At 46.9% G+C, this 22,055-nt stretch overlaps 1 protein-coding gene across 4 annotated transcripts in view; it reads left to right on the forward strand.

Moving 5' to 3' along the window:
* The window catches only part of LOC144669555 (lethal(3)malignant brain tumor-like protein 2), a 92,135-nt gene extending 70,080 nt beyond the window's left edge, over positions 1-22,055 (forward strand). For 3 of the 4 annotated variants that reach the window (XM_078532042.1, XM_078532041.1, XM_078532044.1), the window contains 2 exons: positions 10,640-10,732; positions 20,628-22,055. In XM_078532042.1, coding sequence (XP_078388168.1) covers positions 10,640-10,732; positions 20,628-20,734 — 200 coding nt within the window. In that variant the 3' untranslated portion in view covers positions 20,735-22,055. Of the gene's footprint in view, positions 1-10,639; positions 10,787-20,627 lie in introns of all 4 variants that reach the window. The other variant, XM_078532043.1, reaches the window with a different exon arrangement.

The following is a 22,055-nucleotide window of genomic DNA, read 5'->3' on the forward strand; positions in this document are numbered from 1 at the left end:
TTTTTTTCCCTCACGCCTTCTTGGCGTGACAAGCATTTACCTGTGGATCAATCTTTACTATAGGGGCCGTTAAGCTTCAGGATAACAAAGGTTTTGGGGAAAAAAATTGTTTGCTATTCTCCTAATTAAAAAGGTTTAAAAGTCACAAATGATGTAATTGGTAAACACCTCTCTGCACAATATTGCAGTAAATGCTGAAGGTGATTGTCCATTATCCTTGGTAGTTAGATTCCTGTGGATGAGGATGGGGTGAATGGTATAGGCAATCATACATTATTAGAATGTTTTGTTTTTGGTTTCTTCCTACCCTGCAGGTCTTGCATAGATACTGCACAGAGAGACCAGTTGACCCAAGAGGACCATGTTGGTGCTTATGCTCCATTTGAGCCTTATCCCACCTTTCTTCATCTCACCTGATCAACATAACTTTCTATTCTTTTCTCCCTTGTGTACCTAGCTAGCTTCTCCTTAAATGCATCTGTGCCATTCACCTCAACTACTCTAAGAAACCCCAAGAATTAATTATTTTTTTTAAAAAGCAGAAGCCTTCTGATCTGGTGTCCTGTCTGAACACATTTTTAAAAAAAAAATGGTGTTTCATTCGTCTTCACCCAAAATGTTGTTAAACGTTGTTGTCTCCTGCAGTTGTTTAAAATCTTCTTCCATCTTTGACTTTCGGCACTTGGTTTTGGGTCTAAATGGATGACTTAGCTTGTTAATCTTGATCATTTTGAGTTTGGTATCCACCCTTAGGTGCAATGACTTCCATTTCCTGTATGTTATCTAGATCATTTACAAATTCCAGGTCACTGCATCTCAAAGCTGCATTCACCCTTTCAGTCATGAATCAGTCATTTATCAACTCTTGACATTTAGACTATTGGGGCTTTTCCAGTTTATATTGAGTTGATAGAAGCTCCCATTAAAATAACTTCCCTGTTCACACTAACCCTTTATATCTGTTCGTGGAACAAACTATGAAGGTGGTATTTGTCAGTTTGACACCAGCTTGCAATTCATTTGTACGCTTCACCTCTTGTGTGAGGCTTCCTTTCCTAAATACTGGGTGAGTACTCGAGAACATTACTTTACGACCCCTGCTTGAATTTTAAGGCAATCGTTGTGCGTGTAATATGAAAGTCTGGTATTACATTTCTCTGTTTTATTTATCCCAGTGTTGGCTGCTTTCACAAGGCCTGGTCCTAACCCTTTATCCCTTCTAAACTTTTCTCAGTGTAGATTGCTTTAGCTCCAGGTAGCCAGCTCTCCACCCTGTGGGTCTTTCCAGCACCTTGAGTATGTTTTCCAGAGCAAGGAATCCCCTGCAACAGCAGTGATCCACAGAAGCTATCACCTTCAGCCGCTGCCACCAATTCCTTTCCCCTCCCCTACCACTGCCTCCAGTTGGTGCTGAATTTGCAAACTGTGTTCTGCCCGACCCTGAGCTTCTGATCCCATGTCTGCACCATCTCAAAGACCACCCCCTTCCTCCTCCATAACATTGTCCACCTCTGGCCCTGCCTCAACCCATTTGCTGCCGAAACCTTTCTCCTTGTCTCCAGAATCAACCATTCCAGTGCCCACCTGGCCAGTCTCCCACCCTTCATAGACGCACATCCAAAACGTTTCAGCCCTACAACCCTCATAGAACTCTGCATTCCTCCATCTCTGGCCTCTTGTCACATCCTGAAATCCCTTGCCCTCGCCACTGGCAATCATGCCATCAGCCACTTGGCCCTCTGCCCTTGAATTCCTTCCCCCAAAGCACTCCAACCCCTGTGACCCCCTTTAATCTTTATCTTCAGTTTTGCCTAATTGACCAGGAGGCCTGTAAGGGGCATTTGGCTGCCATTTTGATGACATTAGTCACCGATTTGAGTGTTCAAGAACCTGCTTGACAGGGTGGGCCACAGGAAGGCCGTCCTCATCCACTCCGACTCCCGGCACGGCTCGACAATACCCCCTCTGGACAGGAATCAAACATCTCCAACTCCATCCTCCTCCTCCTCCAGCTACCAAGCCATGGACCATGGACTTCCATTGGATTGGTCCATGATTATACTTGGCAAAGTGCTGCAGTGGTTTGCTGTTGCCTTCTGCAGTATGGCTGACCAGGGAACTCTCCCGCTCTTACCACCTGCCATCAGGCGTATTGGAAGATTTACAGGCTAGTGGAATGGTGTAGTGGCAATGTCACTGGGCCAGTAATCCAGAGGCCCAGGCTAATGCGCTGGGGACATGGATTCAAATCCCACCACGGCAATGGTGGGATTTAAATTCAGTTAATAAATCTGGAATTAATAGCCAGCCTCCGTAATGGTGGCCATGAAACCATCGTCAATTGTTGTAAAAACACATCTGGTTCACTAATGTCCATTAGGAAAGGAAATCTGCCGTCCTTACCCGGTCTGGCCTACATGTGACTCCAGACCCACAGCAATGGGGTTGACTTTTAACTGCCCTCTGAAATGACCTAGCAAGCCACGCAGTTCAAGGGAAATTAGGGATGGGCAACAAGTTCTGGTCTAGCCAGTGACGCCCACATCCCATGGAAGACCTGAAAGTGGCCATCAATTCCCCACAGTGTGACTCCAACTCCATAACACCGATGAAACCTGGAGGAAAGCTTGGGCAGAAAACACCGTCCTAAATAAACATATTACCTCTGACCCAACACCTCAACAACCAGGCATCTGTCTCTCCTGGAGCATGTGGACAACCCTTAGGAGAACTGGATATGGCCTGTGTGGCCACCAAGTGGCACCTCCAAACTGCGCCTGGCTGTGGTGGAGGAAATCCTGATCAACCACGGAGCACATAACACCAACTTGCCCCCAATTCAGGTTTGAGGGCAACACCCTGGAGTTACACTTGCTCTCCAGCAGGGCATTGGACTAGCTAGGGAAGTTGACATTAAACCTATGACAACAGCTTCCACTCCGAAAGCCATAGAAAGAAAGACAACAACAGCGACCTTCAAAACTCTCCTTAAAATCAACCTCTTTGACCAAACACCTCATTGCCTCTCCAAAGCCTTCTTTCTCTCCTTGTCAGTTTTTAAAAAATTTATTCATGGGATGTGGGCTTCGCTGGCTAGGACAGCATTTATTGCCCATCCCTAACTGGCCGTTGAGAAGGTGGTGGTGAGCTGCCTTCTTGAACCGCTGCAGTCCATGTGGTGTAGGTACACCCACGGTGCTGTTAGGGAGGGAGTTCCAGGATTTTGACCCAGCGACAGTGAAGGAACGGCAATATATTTCCAAGTCAGGATGGTGTGTGGTTTGGAGGGGAACTTCCAGGGGGTGGTGTTCCCATGTTGCCCTTGTCCTTCTAGATGATAGTGGTCATGGGTTTGGAAGGTGTTGCCGAAGGAGGTTTGGTGAATTCTTACAATGCACGTTGTAGATGGTACACACTGCTGCCACTCTGCATCGGTGGTGGAGGGAGTGAATGCAAGGGTGCCAGTCATGCAGGCTGCTTTGTCCTGGATGGTGTCAAGCTCCTTGAGTGTTGTGGGAGCTGCACTCATCCAGGCAAGTGGGAAATATTCCATCGCACAGCTGACTTGTGCCTTGTAGATGGCGAACAGGCTTTGGGGAGTCAGGAGGTGAGTGGCTCACCGCAGGATTCCCAGCCATTGACCTGCTCTTGTAGCAGCAGTATTTATATGGCTAGTCCAGTTCAGTTTCTGGTCAATGGTAACCCCCAGGATATTGATAAAGGGAAAATTCAGCAATGGTTTTTACTCACAATAAGAAGTTATGGTGGAAGAATTAATCCAGGCAGGTCTCTTGGTTACCTTGGTTAAAGCTGGTTTATTTCCAAGGCAATTCCTAAGTGCTACCTACTTCCTGTAGATCTCACACAAAGTGTTCCAGCTGTACCTTTTTATTCTATTCAGTTGAGATAATTAATGCCCATCACCCATTTACCTAACAATTGGTTTTAACAAGATGATTGCCATATTAACAATGGTAATGCCATTAGATTCTCTCTTGTTAGAGATGGTCATTGCCTGGCACTTGTGTGGCGCAAATATTACTTGCCACTTGTCAGCCCAAGCCTGGATATTGTCCAGGTCTTGCTGCATTTGGACATGGACTGCTTCAGTAACTGAGGAGTTGCAAATGGTGCTGAACATTGTGCAATCATCAGCGAACATCCCCACTTCTGACCTTATGATGGAAGGGAAGTCATTGATGAAGCAACTGAAGATGTTTGGGCCTAGGACACTACCCTGAGGAACTCCTGCAGTGATGTCCTGGAGCTGAGATGATTGACCTCCAATGACCACAACCATCTTTCTTTGTGTTAGGTATGACTCCAACCAGTGGAGAGTTTTCCCCCTGATTCCCATTGACTCCAGTTTTGCTAGGGCTCCTTGATGCCACACTCGGTCAAATGCTGCCTTGATGTCAAGGGCAGCCACTCTCACCACACCCCTGGAGTTCAGCTCTTTTGTCCACCTTTGAACCAAGGCTGTAATGAGGTCAGAAGCTGAGTGGCCCTGGCGGAACCCAAGCTGGGATTCAGGGAGCAGGTTATTGCTAAGCAAGTGCCGCTTGATAGCACTGTTGATGACCCCTTCCATCGCTTTACTGACGATGGAGAGTAGACTGATGGGGCAGTAATTGGCCGGGTTGGATTTGTCCTGCTTTTTGTGGAAGGCACATAACTGGGCAATTTTCCACATAGACGGGTAGACGCCAGTGTTGTAGCTGTACTGGAACAGCTTGGCTAAGGGCGTGGCAAGTTCTGGAGCACAAGTCTTCAGTACTGTTGCTGGTATATTGTCAGGGCCCATAGCCTTTGCACTATCCGGTGCCTTCAACCATTTCTCGACATCATGTGGAGTGAATCGAATTGGCTGAAGACTGGCACCTGTGATGCTGGAGACCTCCGGAGGAGGCCAAGATGAATCATCCACTCGGCACTCCTGGCTGAAGATTGTAGCAAATGCTTCAGCCTTATCTTTTGCACTGCTGTGCTGGGATCCTCCATCATTGAGGATGGGGATTTTGTGGAGCCTCCTCCTCCAGTGAGTTGTTTAATTGTCCACCACCATTCACAACTGGATATGGCAGGACTGCAGAGCTTAGATCTGATCCGTTGGTTGTGGAATCGCTTAGCTCTGTCTATCACTTGCTGCTTATGCTGTTTGGCACTTAGGTCATCCTGTGTTGTAGCTTCACCAGGTTGATACCTCATTTTTAGGTATGCCTGATGCTGCTCCTGGCATGCCCTCCTCTGCCCTTCGTTGAACCAGGGTTGGTCTCCTGGCTTGGTAGTAATGGTAGAGTGGGGGATATGCTGGGCCATGAGGTTACAGATTGTGTTTGATTACAATTCTGCTGCTGCTGATGGCCCACAGCGCCTCATGGATGCCCAGCCTTGAGTTGCTCGATTTGTTAGAAATCTGTCCTATTAAACACGGTGGTAGTTCCACACAACATGATGGTGGGTATCCTCAATGTGAAGACAGGACTTTGTCTCTACAAGGACTGTGCAGTGGTCACTCCTACCGCTACTGTCATGGACAGATGCATCTGCGGCAGGCAGGCTGGTGAGGATGAGGTTGAGTATGACCTTCCCCCTTGTTGGGTCCCTCACCATCTGCTGCAGACCCAGTCGAGCAGCTATGTCCTTTAGGTCTTGGCCAGCTCGGTCAGCAGTGGTGCTACTGATTACACTTCCGTTAAGCACCTTGGGATATTTTTCTATGTTTAATGGCGCGATATAATACCCCCTCTCATGGGGAAATCGAGAAGTAGGGGACACAGTTTAAAAATAAGGGATCTTCCATTTAAGACGGAGATGAGGAGGAATTTCTTTTCTGAGGGCCATTAATCTTTGGAGTTCTCTACCCCAGAGAGCAGTGGAGCTGGGTCGTTGAATATATTCAAAGCCCAGTTAGATTTTTGATCAACAAGGGAGTCAAGGGTTATGGGGGACAGGCAGGAAAGTGGAGTTAAGGCCACAATCAGATCAGCCACAATCTAATTGAATGGCGAAGCAGGCTCAATGGGCTGAATGGCCTACTCCTCCTATTGTGATCTTAAGCACTTATAAATGCTAAATGCCATGTTGTTGTCTTTATTTACCTAAACTTTGACCTGTGCATTGCATCTGAGCTTTTGTGGAGTGGAATTCTCTTAGTGAGGTATTTCATTGTTTACCACCTTCATTTCGTAATCGCCTTTGGGAACCGTCAGTGTCGTTGTCAGGTACTTCCAAGTGTAATGTTCCTCAGCATCCACGTGCAGCTGGATGATATTAGATTCTTTGTTTCTGGCTGCGAGACAGCTTTCTCTACCAACGACTATCTTTCTTCCCAAGGACAATCCCACAATGGAACAAGCTGCCGAAGGAAATAGTCACAGCCCCATCACTGGAAATCTTCTAGACCCATCTTTAGATTATTTCCATTTATACGTTTTTCATTATCCGGGTGACCACATCAGCAGGTCATGTCTGGCTGAGCTGGCGCTACCCATAGTAATGTTGGTAGAATAGGGATATTAGTCTATGATATGCCAACACAAGTAAAACAGGAGAAGCGCTCTAGATGTTACACTCTTACAGATCTTACAGTCATGACATGCTGGGTGCTTCTGACTGACATCCCGAATTTAGATTTTTGACAGGGAAGGGTTACAGAACCAAAGTGGATGGGTGGAGTTAAGATCCAGATCCCAGTTTAATTTTGAAATGGACCTGAGGGGTTGAATGGCCTCCACCTGTTCTTATACCAATTCTCCAACCAACAGCAAAGCCCAAGGGAACCCTCAGCTTGTGTTCACTTAACAATTCGACTTTGTTAGTGTAAGGAGTCCAGCTCCACTTCAGCAGCTTACTAGGAGGAGTAGGCCATTCAGCCCATTGAGCCTGCTTTGCCATTCGCCCATTGAACCTGCTTCGCCATTCAATTAGATTGTGGCTGATTGATTGTGGCCTTAACTCCACTTTCCTGCCTGCCCCCCATAACCCTCGACTCCCTTGTTGATCAAAAATCTCATTCGGCCTTGAATATATTCAACGACCCAGCTCCACTGCTCTCTGGGGTAGAGAACTCCAAAGATTAATGGCCCTCAGAAAAGAAAGTCCTCCTCATCTCCGTCTTAAATGGAAGATCCCTTATTTTTAAACTGTGTCCCCTACTTCTGGATTTCCCCATGAGACGGGGTATTATATCGTGCCATTAAACATAGAAAAATATCCCAAGGTGCTTAACAGAGGTGTAATCAGTAGCACCACCGCTGGCCGAGTCCTAAAGGACATAGCTGCTCGACCGGGTCTACGGCAGATGGTGAGGGAAAAACATACTCGACCTCATCTTCTCCAACCTGCCTGCCGCAGATGCATCTGTCTGTGACAGGATCGGCACATAGTACGAAGCTGCTGCCCTTGTAAAACAATGTGTTGTCTGATTTATTCTAACAGGAAATCCACTTAGTGTTTTAATTGAGCAGCATAAGAAGAGTGTGCTTCGAGAGAGAGTGTGTGGTTGTTGTGTGCGGCACAGTGGGTGCAACCTGTTGGAGTCCCAGCGTGCCGAATCATGAAGTGGCAGGATGTGGGTTCCTGTCTTTGCTCTTCTGACCATAGTTCATTCTCTCAGCCGTGAGAAACACCTGCAGTCCTCCGACCCATAGTTGCTGATGATTGTGAGAACCAAAAGAGGAGAATCCAGCTCTAGGTTGCCCGTTTGTTGTTTGGGTGGGTGGCGCAAGGGAAGCCATGTAAAGGGATGGCTGAGAGAATGCAACCTGTGGAGCAGATTGCCATAGTACCCAAACTTATACTATCCTCAGGATTTGAGGGTGGTAAATTTGGACCTGTTTGCATTGCTGTCCTCTGTTTTATGTACAACCTGGTACATCCAGTCTCTCCTTTATATACTGTCCAGTGCCTCAACTCTTGTTGGAGATGTTATGTAGTGTGTGGTATCCTTGCTCTCCTATAGACCGCTGTCGGATAATATCTAATGCCTCTGCTCTGTTATCTTCGTCAATCCCTCAAAACGAGGATGGCACCCGCCAGGCTTCATGATCTGTGTGTCCTCAGGTGACTCAGCCGGCCAAACCTGCAGCTTACATGTCTTTGGGCAGAGAGGACAAGAGTTGCTCTGAGGAAGGGGGAGGGTTCTTAAGTCAGGATTCGCTCTCTCTCGCCCTCGCTCGCTCTCTCTCCCTCTGCTCCTGTTTTCGTGGCTTTTTAAAAATAATTCTTTCATGGGATGTGGGCGTCACTGACAAGGTCGGCGTTTGTTGCCCATCCCTAGTTGCCCTTGACTGAGGGGTTTGCTCGGCCATTTCAGGGGGCAGTTAAGAGGCAACCACATTGCTGTGGGTTTGGAGTCACATGTAGGCCAGACCAGGTAAGGGCGGCAGATTTCCTTCCCTAAAGGACATTAGTGAACCAGATGGGTTTTTAAGACAATCGATGATAGTTTCGCGGCCACCATTACTGAGACTAGCTTTATATTCCAGATTTTATTAATTGAATGTAAATTCCACCAGCTGCCGTGGTAGGATTTGAACCCATGTCCCCAGAGCATTACCACTCAGCCACCGTCTCCCCATCTCCGCAGTTTATGCAGTTATTTTTGGACTGTGTTGCACCTTGTTGGATGAGGCCCCACCACACGGCATGGTTTGAGGCAAGTTTCTGGGGAGGCCATGACGTAGCGGTAATGTCACTGGGCTAGTAATCCAGAGGCCCAGGCTAATGCTCTGGGGACATGGGTTCGAATCCCACCATGGTAGCTGGGGGAGTTTGAATTCAGTTAATAAATTTTATAATTGAGAAAGTTAGTCTCAATAAAGTGCCCACGAAGCAATCACCGATTGTTGTAAAAACCCACCTGGTTCACTAATGTCCTCTAGGGAAGGAAATCTGCTGCCCTTTCCCGGCCTGGCCTACGTGTGACTCCAGATCCTCAAAAACGTGGTTGAATCTTAGCTGCCCTCTGAAATGGCTGAGCAAGCCACTCAGGTCAAGGGCAGTTCGGGATGGGCAATAAATGCTGGCCCTGCCAGGAACGCCCACATCCCATGGAAGAATTTTAAAAAATTTCCACACGCCAATGTCAACTTGCCCTCTTTTTCCAGTGAACAGTGCAGAGTGTCATTAAAATGTTTTCTCTGTCCTCCTTGAGATTGGGTGCCTTCATTGAGTTGTGAAAGCTTGGGAAGCTGATTATTTGGCATGCAGACGCAGTCTCCAAACCAGCAGAGCTGCTTTCGCATGATCATGTTGCTCTGCTATAAGCCAGTTCAGAAGATGGAATCTCTCCAGACATTTGGAGGGCTATCTCTCTCCAGTGGCCTTTAAGAAAGCAAAGGCAATGGGCAGTATCTATATCTCTTCTGGACTGGTCAGATGGGCAGAAAAGTGGCAAATGGAATTCAACTCAGAGAAGTGTGAGGTGATGCATTTGGGGAGGTCAGACAAGCCAAAGGATTACACAATAAATGGGAGGATAGCGAGATGTGTAGAGGAAGTGAGGGGCCTTGGAGTGAATGTCCATAGATCCCTGAAGGTAGCAGGACAGGTCGATAGGTGGTTAAGAAGGCCTATGGAATCCTTTCCTTTATTAGCCGAGATATAGAATATAAGAGCAGGGAGGTTATGCTGGAACTGTATAAAACATTAGTTAGGCCACAACTCGAATACTGTGTGCAGCTCTGCATTACAGAAAGGATGTAATTGCATTCGAGAGGGTACAGAGGAGATTTACCAGGATGTTGCCAAGACTGGAAAATTGCAGCGATGAGGAAAGATTGGAGAGGCGGAGACTGAGGGGGATGTGATTGAGATGTACAAAATTGTGAGGGGCTTGGATAGAGTGATGGGAAGGGCTTATTTAATTTAGCAGAGAGGCCAGTGGCTAGGGGGGAGATAGATTTAAAGTGATTGATAGAAAGTTAGAGGGGAGTTATGAGGAAATACTTTTCACCCAGAGGGTTGTGGGGGCCTGGATCTCACTGCCTGAAAGGGTGGTAGAGGCAGAAACCCCCAACTTATTTAAAAGGTATTTGGATAGGCACCTCCAGTTCCATAACCTACAGGGCTAGGGACCTAATGCTGGAAAGTGAGAGTAGTCTGGGGAGTGGGGGGGGTGCTCATTTCTCGGCTGGCACAGCCACGATGGGTAGAGTGACCTCTGTCTGTGCCATGAACCTAAACATAGCATACAGGGCTACAGGCCAAGTGCTGTAAAATGGGATTAGAATAGATAGGTGCTTGGTGGCTGGCACGCACACGATGGGCCGAAGGGCCTGTTTCTGTGCTGTATAATCCACCTAAACCTTCTACTATTCTATTGATGAGAAATATCCTTCGACTTCAGGGATGGACAGGCTTTGAACCAGCTTAAGCGCCTGTCGGAAGGTTACGTGCAGCTCGATGTAAATGAAGTAAGAAAAGTCAGCAAAGGGGAAGATCCTTGTCAATCAAGGGAGCCAGGAGTCTGAAGCTGGTGACTGAGTATGAAGAGGATAGGCTTTTCTTTGATATGGCTGTTGACCGTGTGGGAGGCTGTGTATCAGCATGAGATGGCCCTGTGGCAGGCTAAGACTGCCTGTGGCAAAGCGGGAGAAAGAAAGTTAGTCACGAGTTTGTCCTCCTGACCCTGCAGGGAGAAAACTGCTGATGGCGAAACGTGGAGCGAAAGGCAAACCTGGAGCGCCGCTCGAGCCGAAGGAGAAGGAGGACGCGCCCGAAGATGAAAGTAAGGAGGATTTGATTGTATTCTGACACACACACAGCTGGAAGAGTGTAGCAGGTTAGTCAGTTCCGGAAAGAGAAAAGATTAAGCTGGTTGTTTGACTGGGGCTGCAATACGGGGCCCATATATCAGGAGGAGATTGTAATGAGGTGCAGAAGTTTTCCATCACGTTTTTGCTCCAGAGAGGTGGTTTCACCAAATGCACCATTGAATTTCGATATTTGATGGTTTGAAAGGAAACTAAACAAATGACTTGAGTTCAGAAACAGAAATACCTGGAAAAACTCAGCAGGTCTGGCAGCATCGGCGGAGAAGAGCACAGTTGACGTTTCGAGTCCTCATGACCCTTCAACAGGAGTTTTTCCAGGTATTTCTGTTTCTGTTTTTGTTTTGGATTTCCAGCATCCGCAGTTTTTTGCTTTTATCAAATGACTTGAGTTTATTGACTTTTGGGTATGTGTTTCTGCTGTTCACTAATATTATTATTTTTTTAAAAAGTAGGCGCATCTTGAATATCGCTGAAGAGAGAGGCATGTTGCCGAACCTTTTTTGCCTTGCACTCATCAGGACAAATGCATAAATGTCAAATTTCAAACAACAATTTATACTACAGGAGAAAAGTTTGCTGATTGGTTGGCACGTCGACTCTGATTGAGCAAGGCATTGCCATGGAGAAAGCAACAGGTCGCGACAGGTTCCCCAAGCTCCCGGGTAATTCAAAAAAAGGCACAAGGCTTGAACATATTCCACCGGTTCCCTGTGTGTGAACGTATACCGCTTCTAGCAAGTGTAAATGAGCCATGTTACGAGTTTGACTGATTATTTTAAATTCCTTGTTAGTGTAGCTATTAGCGCACTCAGGATTGTTCAGCAAGTTCTGCCCAATCACATCTAACAGTAGACGCTTTGTTTTTTGTTCTGTGTTTTGCAAGTGCAGGTTGGTTGAGTATGGTCTGTACTCTGCCTATTATGAGCGATGCCTCGACCAATCAGCACCCTTTTCCCTTACGGTATAAATTGTTGAGACCGTTTGAAATTTGGCATTCTTGCGTTTGTCCCGATGAGTGCGAGATGGCAACATGTCTCTCATTTCAGCAATTTTCAAGGTGCATCATGAAATGTTTTGCCATGAATATTAGCAAACAGCCAATCACTTAAGGGATTAATTCTCTTTTTCTAAATGCTCCATTTCACAAAGTAAATGCAGAATTGCACATGGTGAGAGTTACCAGGTAGAATAGATCGAGGGATTCAAATTGGGTCCTGGGATGAAGAAATATAATTACTAATATAAAAGTATTAGGAAAATTGTGAAAATCATGCAGATTATGGGGTGTCGAGCTTTCTAACATGATAAAGGGATAAGACAGGGTGGATAGAAGCAGAATATTTCTGTTGATGGGGCCAAGAAAGTGGGGATTATAGAAAAAAGATTTAGATCCGAGAACAGAAAAAATGTCTTTATACAGAGAGTTGTGAGGATGAGGGGATTCACATCCGGGATTAGTGGTTTAGGCAGGAACTGAGTGATACTCAAGTGGAATAGGCGGATGAAGGAACAAGGGATAGGACACTTGCCTTTATCAATCGAGGCACAGATTACAAAAGTGGGGAGGTCATGTTGGAGTTGTATAGAACCTTGGTGAGGTCACAGCTGGAGTACTGTGTGCAGTTCTGGTCGCCACATTATAGGAAGGATGTGATTGCATTGGAGGGGGTGCAGAGGAGATTCACCAGGATGTTGCCTGGGATGAAACATTTAAGTTATGAAGAGAGGTTGGATAGACTTGGGTTGTTTTCGCTGGAGCAGAGAAGACTGAGGGGCGACCTGATCGAGGTGTACAAGATTATGAGGGGCATGGACAGGGTGGATAGGGAGCAGCTGTTCCCCTTAGTTGAAGGGTCAGTCACGAGGGGACGTAAGTTCAAGGTGAGGGGCAGGAGGTTTATGGGGGGATGTGAGGAAAAGCTTTTTTACCCAGAGGGTGGTGACGGTCTGGAATGCACTGCCTGGGAGGGTGGTGGAGGCGGGTTGCCTCACATCCTTTAAAAAGTACCTGGATGAGCACTTGGCACATCATAACATTCAAGGCTATGGGCCAAGTGCTGGTAAATGGGATTAGGTAGGTAGGTCAGGTGTTTCTCACATGTCGGTGCAGATTCTGCACTGTGATTCTGAGAGATAGGGTGGGGAAATGTGATCAGGACTAGGAAAGAACATAGAAACAGGAGGAGGCCATTCAGCCCCTAAAGCTTGTTCTGCCATTCAATTACATCACCACTGACCTTGCTCCAGTTGTATAGGATTTTGGTGAGACCAAATCTGGAATATTGTACACAGCCACATTTAAGGAAGGATATATTTGCTGTGGAAGCCATATAGTGAAGGTTCACTGGTTTGGTTCCTGAGGTGAGGGGGTTGTCCTATGATGAGGGGCTGAGCAAATTGGGTCTATGTTCTCTGGAGTTTAGAAGGATGAGAGGTGATCTCATTGAAACCTACAAAGGGGCTTGAGAGGGGTTGGTGATTCCCCCTGGTTGGGGAATCTGGAACACAGTGGCACAGTCTCAGGATAAGGGGCCGATTATTTAGGACTGAGATGAGGAGAAATTACTTCACTCAAAGGGTTGTGAATCTTTGGAATTGTCTACCCCAGAGGGTTGTGGATGCTCCATCGTTGAATAGATTCAAGAACAAAGAACAAAGAAAAGTAAGCACAGGAACAGGCCCTTCGGCCCTCCAAGCCTGCGCCGATCATATTGCCCGTCAACTAAAACATTTTGCACTTCCGGGGTCCGTATCCCTCTATTCCCATCCTATTCATGTATTTGTCAAGCTGCCTCTTAAACACCACTATCGTACCTGCTTCCACCACCTCCTCTGGCAGCGAATTCCAGACACTTACTACCCTCTGCGTAAAAAACTTGCCCTGCACATCTCCTCTATTGTTTTCTCCTCTCACCTTAAATCGATGTCCCCTAGTAATTGACTCTTCCACCCTGGGAAAAAGCTTCTGACTATCTACTCTGTCCATGCCACTCATAATTTTGTAAACTTCTATCAAGTCGCCCCTCAATCTCCGTCGCTCTAGTGAGAACGCTCCGAGTTTCTCCTACCTCTCCTCATAGCTACTAACCTCCAGGCCAGGCAGAATCCTGGTAAACCTCCTCTGCACCCTCTCCAACGCCTCCATATCCTTCTGGTAATGTGGCGACCAGAATTGCACGCAATATTCCAAGTGTGGCCTAACCAAGGTTCTATACAGCTGCAAGCATGACTTCCCAGCTTTTATACTCAATACCCCTGCCGATGAAGGCGAGCATGCCATATGCCTTCCTGACTACCTTATCCACCTGCGTTGCCACTTTCAGTGACCTGTGGACCTGTAGGTTAATTCAAGGCTGAGATAGACAGATTTATGATCTCTTGGGCAATCAAAGGAATGAGAATGCAAGGGAAAGTGCAGTCGAGGCAGAAGATCAGCCGTGATCTTATTGAATGATGAAGCAGGCTTGAGGGACCGAATGGCCTACTCATATATTCTTATCTGTAACTTGATCTAACTACATGCATTGATTCTTTTTTTATTCATTTACGGGATGTGGGTGTCACTGGCTGGGCCAACATTTATTGTCCATCCCTAATCGCCCTTGAGAGCAAAGAGGGGATATGAGAAAGCTCTGGCTGGTAAAAGTAGGGGAAATCCCAAGATATTCTATAAGTATATTAATGGGAAGAAGATAACCAGGGAAAGAGTAGGGCCCATTAAGGACCAAGGGGGCAATCTATGAGTGGAGCCAGAGGACATCGCTAGAGTGTTGAACGAATACTTCACATCTGTCTTCACCCAAGAGAATGAGGATGAAGGTATGGAACTCAGGGAGAGAGACTGCGAGGTTCTTGAGCAAATTGATATAGGGAATGACAAGGTATTGGAGGTGTTGGCAGGCTTAAAAGTGAACAAATCTCCAGGTCTGGATGCTTTGTGTCCCAGACTGCTGAGGGAGGCAAGGGAGGAGATCGCAGGGGCTCTGACCCAAATTTTTAATTCCCCTCTGGCCAAGGGGGAGGTCCCAGAGGACTGGAGAACAGCTAATGTGGTTCCACTATTAAAGAAGGGTTTTAAAGATAAGCTAGGGAACTACAGGCCAGTGAGTCTCATGTCATTTCTGAAGGAGAGAATCTATCTCCACTTGGAGAGGCAAGGTTTGATCAGGGATAGTCAGCATGGCTTTGTCAGAGGGAGGTCATGCCTAACAAATTTGATTGAATTTTTTGAGGAGGTGACCAGGTGTGTAGATGAGGATAGTGCAGTTGATGTAGTTTATATGGATTTCAGCAAAGCCTTTGACAAGGTCCCACATGGGAGACTTATAAAGAAGGCAAGTTTGATAAGGTGGATTCAAAATTGGCTTAGTTGTAGGAGGCAGAGGGTGATGACAGAAGGATGCTTTAGTGACTGGAAGCCAGTGTCCAGTGGCGTACCACAGGGATCTGTGCTGGGTCCCCTATTATTTGTCATTTATATAAATGACATAGATGACTATGTGGGGGGTAGAATTAGTAAGATTGCGGATGACACAAAGATTGGCCGGGTGGTTAACAGTGAGGTTGAGTATCTTGGGCTACAGGAAGATATAGACGGGATGGTCAAATGGGTAGATAAGTGGCAGATGGAATTTAACCCTGAAAAGTGTGAGGTGATACACTTTGGAAGGAGTAATTTGACAAGGAAGTATTCAATGAATAGCATGGCACTAGGAAGCTCTGAGGAACAAAGGGACCTTGGTGTGTGTGTCCATAGATCTCTGAAGGCGGAGGGGCATGTTAGTGGGGTGGTGATGGCCTGGAATGCACTGCCTGGGAGGGTGGCGGAGGCAGATTTCCTCACATCCTTTAAAAAGTACCCGGATGAGCACTTGGCACGTCATAACATTCAAGGCTATGGGCCAAGTGCTGGTAAATGGGATTAGGTCGGTAGGTCAGGTGTTTCTCACGTGTCGGTGCAGACTCGATGGGCCGAAGGGCCTCTTCTGCACTGTGATTCTGTGAGAAGGTGGTGTTGAGCTGCCTTCTTGAACCGCTGTAGTCCATGTGGTGTAGGTACACCCACAGTGCTGTTAGGGAGGGAGTTCCAGGATTTTGATCCAGTGCCAGTGAAGGAACGGTGATATATTTCCAAGTTAGGATGGTGTGTGGTTTGAAGGGGAACTTGCCATATGTCTGCTGCCCTTGTCCTTCTAGATGGTAGTCGTCATGGGTTTGGGCGATACTGTCTAAGGAGCCTTGGTGAATTCCTGCAGTCCATCTTGTAGATAGTACACACTGCTGCCACTGTGCGTCAGTGGGTGGAGTATTTGTGGATAGGGTGTCAATCAACCAGGCAGCTTTGTCCTGGATGGTATCGAGCTTCTTGAGTGTTGTTGGAGCTGCACTCATCCAGGCAAGTGGGGAATATTCCATCACACTCATGACTTGTGCCGTGTGGTTGGTGGACAGGCTTTGGGGAGTCAGGAGGTGAGCCCCTGACCTGCTCATGTAGCTACAGTCGACTCCATAACCCTTATTATGATTGCCTCACCAAAAAAAAAAATCAATCTCAGTTTTGAAATTTTCAAATGACCTCAGCAGATTTTTCGTGGGGCGGGGGGGTCGAAGGTTTGAGATGCCCCCTACCGTGAAGAAGTGCATCCTCGGGTAGTGTGTGAACCTCGACGCGAATTGACTGGACTGAATGGCACCTTTCTGTGTTGTAACTGATGCTTCTACACAGCAGCTTTTCTCTTTGTACAGGCAGAACACAAAAGCAAAATTCTGCAGCGCCTGGAAATCAGATAAAAGCAAAATGCTAGAAAATACTCAGCAAGTCAGGCAGCATCTGTGCAGAGGGCAAATAGTGGTAGGTGTTTCAGGTTGATAATCGTTCTAGTTTTGAACCTATATTAGGTTCTAAGCAAGCTCAGAGACAGGGAATATTAATATTAATGGTATGTTTGTTGTAATATTAAGGTTAAGGATATAGAGTTGGAGGGCATTGATTGATTCAGTATCTTGAGTACTTATATAGAGAGACTTCCTTTCGGAGTCTGACTTCCATGTATGTATAGGTTACGTGAGGTTGTAGCCCCTCTTTAACCGGTTCGACCCGACTGCCTGCTTCTCTTCCGTGGTTACGTCCATGCCCGGGTGTCCATGGAGAGGGAGAATGCCCTGTCCACCACTATGCTTGAGACCTTCCGTGACCTGTGGGGACCACAGGGGCTGGGGTGCATCATCAGGCCCGATAACATTATTTTAATGTAATTCAGTAGGTTTCTGTTACTGCTTTTTAATTTTTGTTACAATGCCCCTTTAAGGGGTGATAATTAATTAATTGGTTCATTTGTTTCTCGTTTATGCAAGAGACTTCTGGGACATGAGGTGTTGGTTAAAGAGGAGGCAGACATTTGTAATGTTACATTCTGTAAATAAATGCAGAATTAAGAACAAAGATTAGCACCTAATTTCCTGCTTCACCAACCAGCTTTGTATTGAGTTAACAGGGAAGTGATCTAGTGGAAAGAAGGATGTTCAATGACCAAAGCGATGATGGGGCAAGGCAGAAGGGGGCGGTACTGGGGCAAGTAAAGAAACCCACCGTGGGTCTAGAGGAGGTGTAAATGGCAACAGCAGAATCATCACCAACAACTGCCATCCAGGAAAATAGGAGCGGTGGCTATGGTCTATAAAAACAAAAAACTACTGCGGATGCTGGAAATCCAAAACAAAAATAGAATTACCTGGAAAAACTCAGCAGGTCTGGCAGCCTCGGTGGACGCTGATGCTGCCAGACCTGCTGAGTTTTTCCAGGTAATTCTATTTTTGGCTATGGTCTATAATGGTTGAGTTCAAATGAGTCCAGAAAGCTGTAAGGTTCCTCATCAAAAGGTGAGGTGCTACCCCTTGAGCTCATATTGAGCTTCGTTGGAAGAGTGTAGGAGGCTGAGGACCACAAAGTCGGAGGTGGGTGGAATTTGTGCCCTTGTATTTTTTTTTTTTGACAGTTGTTTAAAAAGTTCCTGATGCCCTGACAAATAAGGAAAGTTCTGATACCAGGAGGGTCTCCGGAGAGTTCCTGTTTCTGAGAGTTCTTAGCTGTGAGACTCCCTTTTCCCTCGTGACGCAGTACAGCCTCCATCACCCAGTCTAACCCATCGAAACAATGAGTTTATCCTGCTGTACAGACCAGGAATGTCACAGGTTCACCTTAAAGTTACCTGAAATCAAACTGGAATCTGATTATGTTACCTGTGCCCTGCCAAGGTTTTTAGATTATTCATTACCCTAACATATTTGAATATCTTTAAAAAAAGTAACCAGTCTGTTCTCTGCTACATGGCTGGGCCTAGTAGCCTAGTGATTATGGTACTTTGAATCACAGAATGGTTATGGCACAGAAGGCCATTCAGCCCATCGTGTCTGTGCTGGGACTCTGAAGGAGCAATTTGCCTCGTACCACTCCTTGGCCTTCTCCCCGTAGCCCTGAACATTTTTACTCGTCGTTTAATAATCCAGTTTCCTCTTAAATGGTCTCCATTGAACCTGCTTCCACCACACACTCAGGCAGTGCTTTCCAGATCTTAACCACTCCCTGCATGAGAAAAGTTTCTCCTTGCTTCTTTTACCAGTCACCTTAAACCTGTGTCCCCTGGGTCTTGATCCATGCACCACTGGGAACAGTTTCTCCCTATCTCCTCTGTCCAGACCCCTCATGATTTTGAACACCTCTGTCAAATCTCCTCTCAGCCTTCTCTTCTCCAAGGAAAACAGTCACAACTCCTCCAATCTATCTAGGCAACTGCAGCTGCTTGTCCCTGGAACCATTTTCATGAGTCTTTTACTGGGCTAATAGCACGGAGGCTGAGAGTTCAAATCCCACCTGAGCACGTTATAAAATGAGACTTATTAAATCGAGTGATTTGTAGGCTGGTACCAGACAGGTAACCATGAAAGTTGCCAGATTGTTGTAAAAATCTAACCAGTTCACAAATATTCCCGGCCTGATCTGGACTTTAGTCGCTTCGTGTCTGGCTGATTCCTCGGGGAAACTGTAGCTGGACAGTAAACACAGTACTTGTCAGTGTCTACCACAGCTAAGTAAAAGAGCAAACCTACCAGCACTCCGAATGAGAAGCTTCTGTTTAGCCGAGAAACAATTAGTTAAAAATAACTTTTTATTCATTTGTCACTGTGGAGTTAAAAGATTGAGGGACCCAAATAAAAAAATTAATTAGCCTAAGTGCTGAAAAATTCTAACTCATTGCTGCTTCGGTCACTTCAGTAGATTTGTCTACAGATTTACTGTTTCTCGTATTTTCTGGCATTTTTGTTTGATTTTTGGTGTTGGGGAGGCTCTGAATTGATCAGTTTTGGTCACCCTGCCTGTACAGCTCTGGGCCGTGGTTTCCTGACGACTGGCGTCTGTGATGCTGCAGGAACTGGATTTTTCGTCCTTTGCACCTTTTTTTTTTTTGCCCCCGCGTTGCTCTCCGCATCCTAGCAGTACAGCTGAGGGCTTGGGAATCAGTGATAACTTTCATTCGTATGGCGCCTTTGACGGAGCGGAGACACTCCGAGGCAGTTGACAGGGAGGCACAAGCCCCAAGAAGAGTGGACACCAGGCTAGAGAAAGAATGGTCAGGGAGGGCGCTCAAAGGCTTGGTCAGAGAAAGAGGTTTAAAGCGGTATTTTTGAAGGAGGGTGGAAAGGTTAACAGGAGGAATTCCAGAGCATAGGGCCTGGATGGGCGAACCCCCAGCCACCCGTGCTGGGTTGAAGGTAGTGAGGGTGTGCAAAAGGCCAGAGTTCGAGGAATTGTACACGAATCACAAAAAGTCAACATGTAGGTACAACGAGTAATTAGGAAGGCCAATGGAATGCTGGCCTTTATTGCGAGGGGGATGGAGTGTATAAGAAGGGAAGTCTTGCTACAACTGTACAGGGCATTGGTGAGACCACACCTGGAGTACTGTGCACAGTTTTGGTACCTTGCTTCATGAGGGATAAACTTGCATTGGAAGCAGTTCAAGGGAAGTTCACTGGGCTGATTCCTGGGATGAAGGGAGTGCCTTATGAGGAAAGGCTGAGCAGGTTGGGCCTCTACGCATTGGAGTTTAGAGGAAGGAAAGGCGATCTTGCCGAAACATATAAGATTCTGAGGGGGCTTGACAGGGTAGCTGCTGAGAGGATGCTTCCCCTCAGAGGAGAACCTAGAACTGGGGACACAGTTTAAAAATAAGAGGCCTCCCATTTAAGGTGGAGATGAGGAGGAATTTCTTCTCTGAGGGCCGTTTGTCTTCGAAATTCTTTACCCCAGAGCCGTGGAGGCTGGGTCATTGAATATATTTAGGGCTGAGTTAGACAGATTTTTGATTAACAGGGGAGTCCAGGGTTATGGGGGGGCAGGCAGGAAAGTGGAGTTAAGGCCACAGTCAGATCAGCCACAATCTTGTTGAATGGCGAAGCAGGCTCGAGGCCTACTCCTGCTCCTAATTCTTACGTATTTATGAATTCGGAGCTCTGAGGGCTGTAGGGTTCTAGGAGAAGAGATGGAGTGGGCCATGACCATGGACAATGTGAGCATAAGACTTTTTAAAAAGAATTGTTAGTTCATAGCAAGTGAATTTGCCTGATGGACAGCTCTCTTTATAACACTGAAAGACCTTGCAAGCCTCTCAGCAACTGTCACAGCAACGCCTCTTGACCGGTGCATTCCCTGTCTGGAGCAGTGATGCCGGGAGGTTTGTCTGTAATGTTGGACCAGGGCGAGTGACCTGGGATCCTTCTATTCAGCTGCTTTTTAATAAAGTTTAGCCATGACAGTGCAGCTGGACTAAGCGGATTTTTCTCCCATCTCAGTCATTGCAGTGCAAGTGAAGGAGGAGATGGTTGACTTATCGACACCGCTGGACCCCAGCAACCTGCTGATCCCCGTGGAAAACATCAAGCAGGAACCGGTAGACTGAGTGAGTCCCAGCACCCCTCTGCCACTGCTCTGCGCCAGCGCGAACTGGCTAATTCTGGACCCTGTAAGTTACTCTCTTTGTGGACTGGTGTTGGAGGAGGAGAACTGCAACCGGGAGTCCCAGATCTCCAGCTCGGTTGAGTGGATCAGACCGGTTTAAACTGGCTGGGACTGGATCCTGCCAACAGAAGCATTAGACACTGGGGCTCTTTTGTTATGAATTCCAGCCTGCCAAAAAAATATGATTTATTAATAAGAAGAGTTGTACAGTAATAATAAGGCTGTGGAAATGTGGCTGTAAAGGGCCTAGGAGTGTGTTTTGGACGGGACAGCCTGTCAGTTTTGTGTAGTATTGAGTCTTTACAGCTGATGGTACAGTCTTGTACAAGATTTAAACTGATAGTTTCCTCCTTCCCCTGAAGGTCCCATTACCCTCGATCACACCCCAGTGACCGTTCTTTAATGGAAGCCAGGACCGAAAGGAGACCAGCCACTTAATCCCGTAGGCGCGAGGGGTGTCATTGTGGGTCAGCCCCCATCTACCCCATGTCTGCAGACACGATTCCAGGTGATACCCATCCTGGTGACATCTGTATTTTTTTTTTAAACTATCCTTCACCAGGAGGTTTGAAAGAACATTTTGCAGGGGCCCCTGTTGCTGCTTCAGCAAAGATCAGTTAAGCTTGGCGCAGGCAGTCAAACCTTCTACCTTGTGGTCTGTACCACACCGAGACTTCCCTTTCCCCCACTATTGTTCCTCCACTGGGGTTCTCCTCTTTGTGCCCACACCCCCTCCTTTCCTTGCTTGACTGTGGTTCAATGGGCCCTCCAAAAGTTTGCCCATTTGACTGTCCTTCATGTGTGAGCCACTGTCAACAGGCTGCTCAACCCTGGGGGGCATCACAGCCTTCCTGGAGCGCATCCGCTTCAGAAAGGGTGGTGTCGGGGGTTGGGGTTCGGGTGCTGTGGAGGTATATTTCCAGATCAGCCTTCTGGGTAGCAATCCCAGGCTAATTTTCCCCTATATCTCTGACCCAGGTGTTGAGTTGCAATGTAGCGCCCACCCCCCCCGAACATTGCCATGGCCCAGACTGCAGGTTGAGCCTGGGGCCTGCCTGGCCTGAGTATCTCACCTCCTCGCCGACGTAAACCTGCTGAGCCATTAGGGGAAGCTCTTGTCGTAAGTGGGTGAACTCTGATGACGGCCAGAAAAGAAAATCGAAAGAAGCAGATGTCAACGAAGGAACTGAACAGGAAAATTGAGGATCTGTGTAGAACGAGGACCTGCACCTGGTTTCTGTTTCATGCTTTTGGCATTAACC

This window comes from Cetorhinus maximus, chromosome 29 (assembly GCF_964194155.1).
Source record: "Cetorhinus maximus chromosome 29, sCetMax3.hap1.1, whole genome shotgun sequence".
In the NCBI taxonomy this organism is placed as follows: domain Eukaryota; kingdom Metazoa; phylum Chordata; class Chondrichthyes; order Lamniformes; family Cetorhinidae; genus Cetorhinus; species Cetorhinus maximus.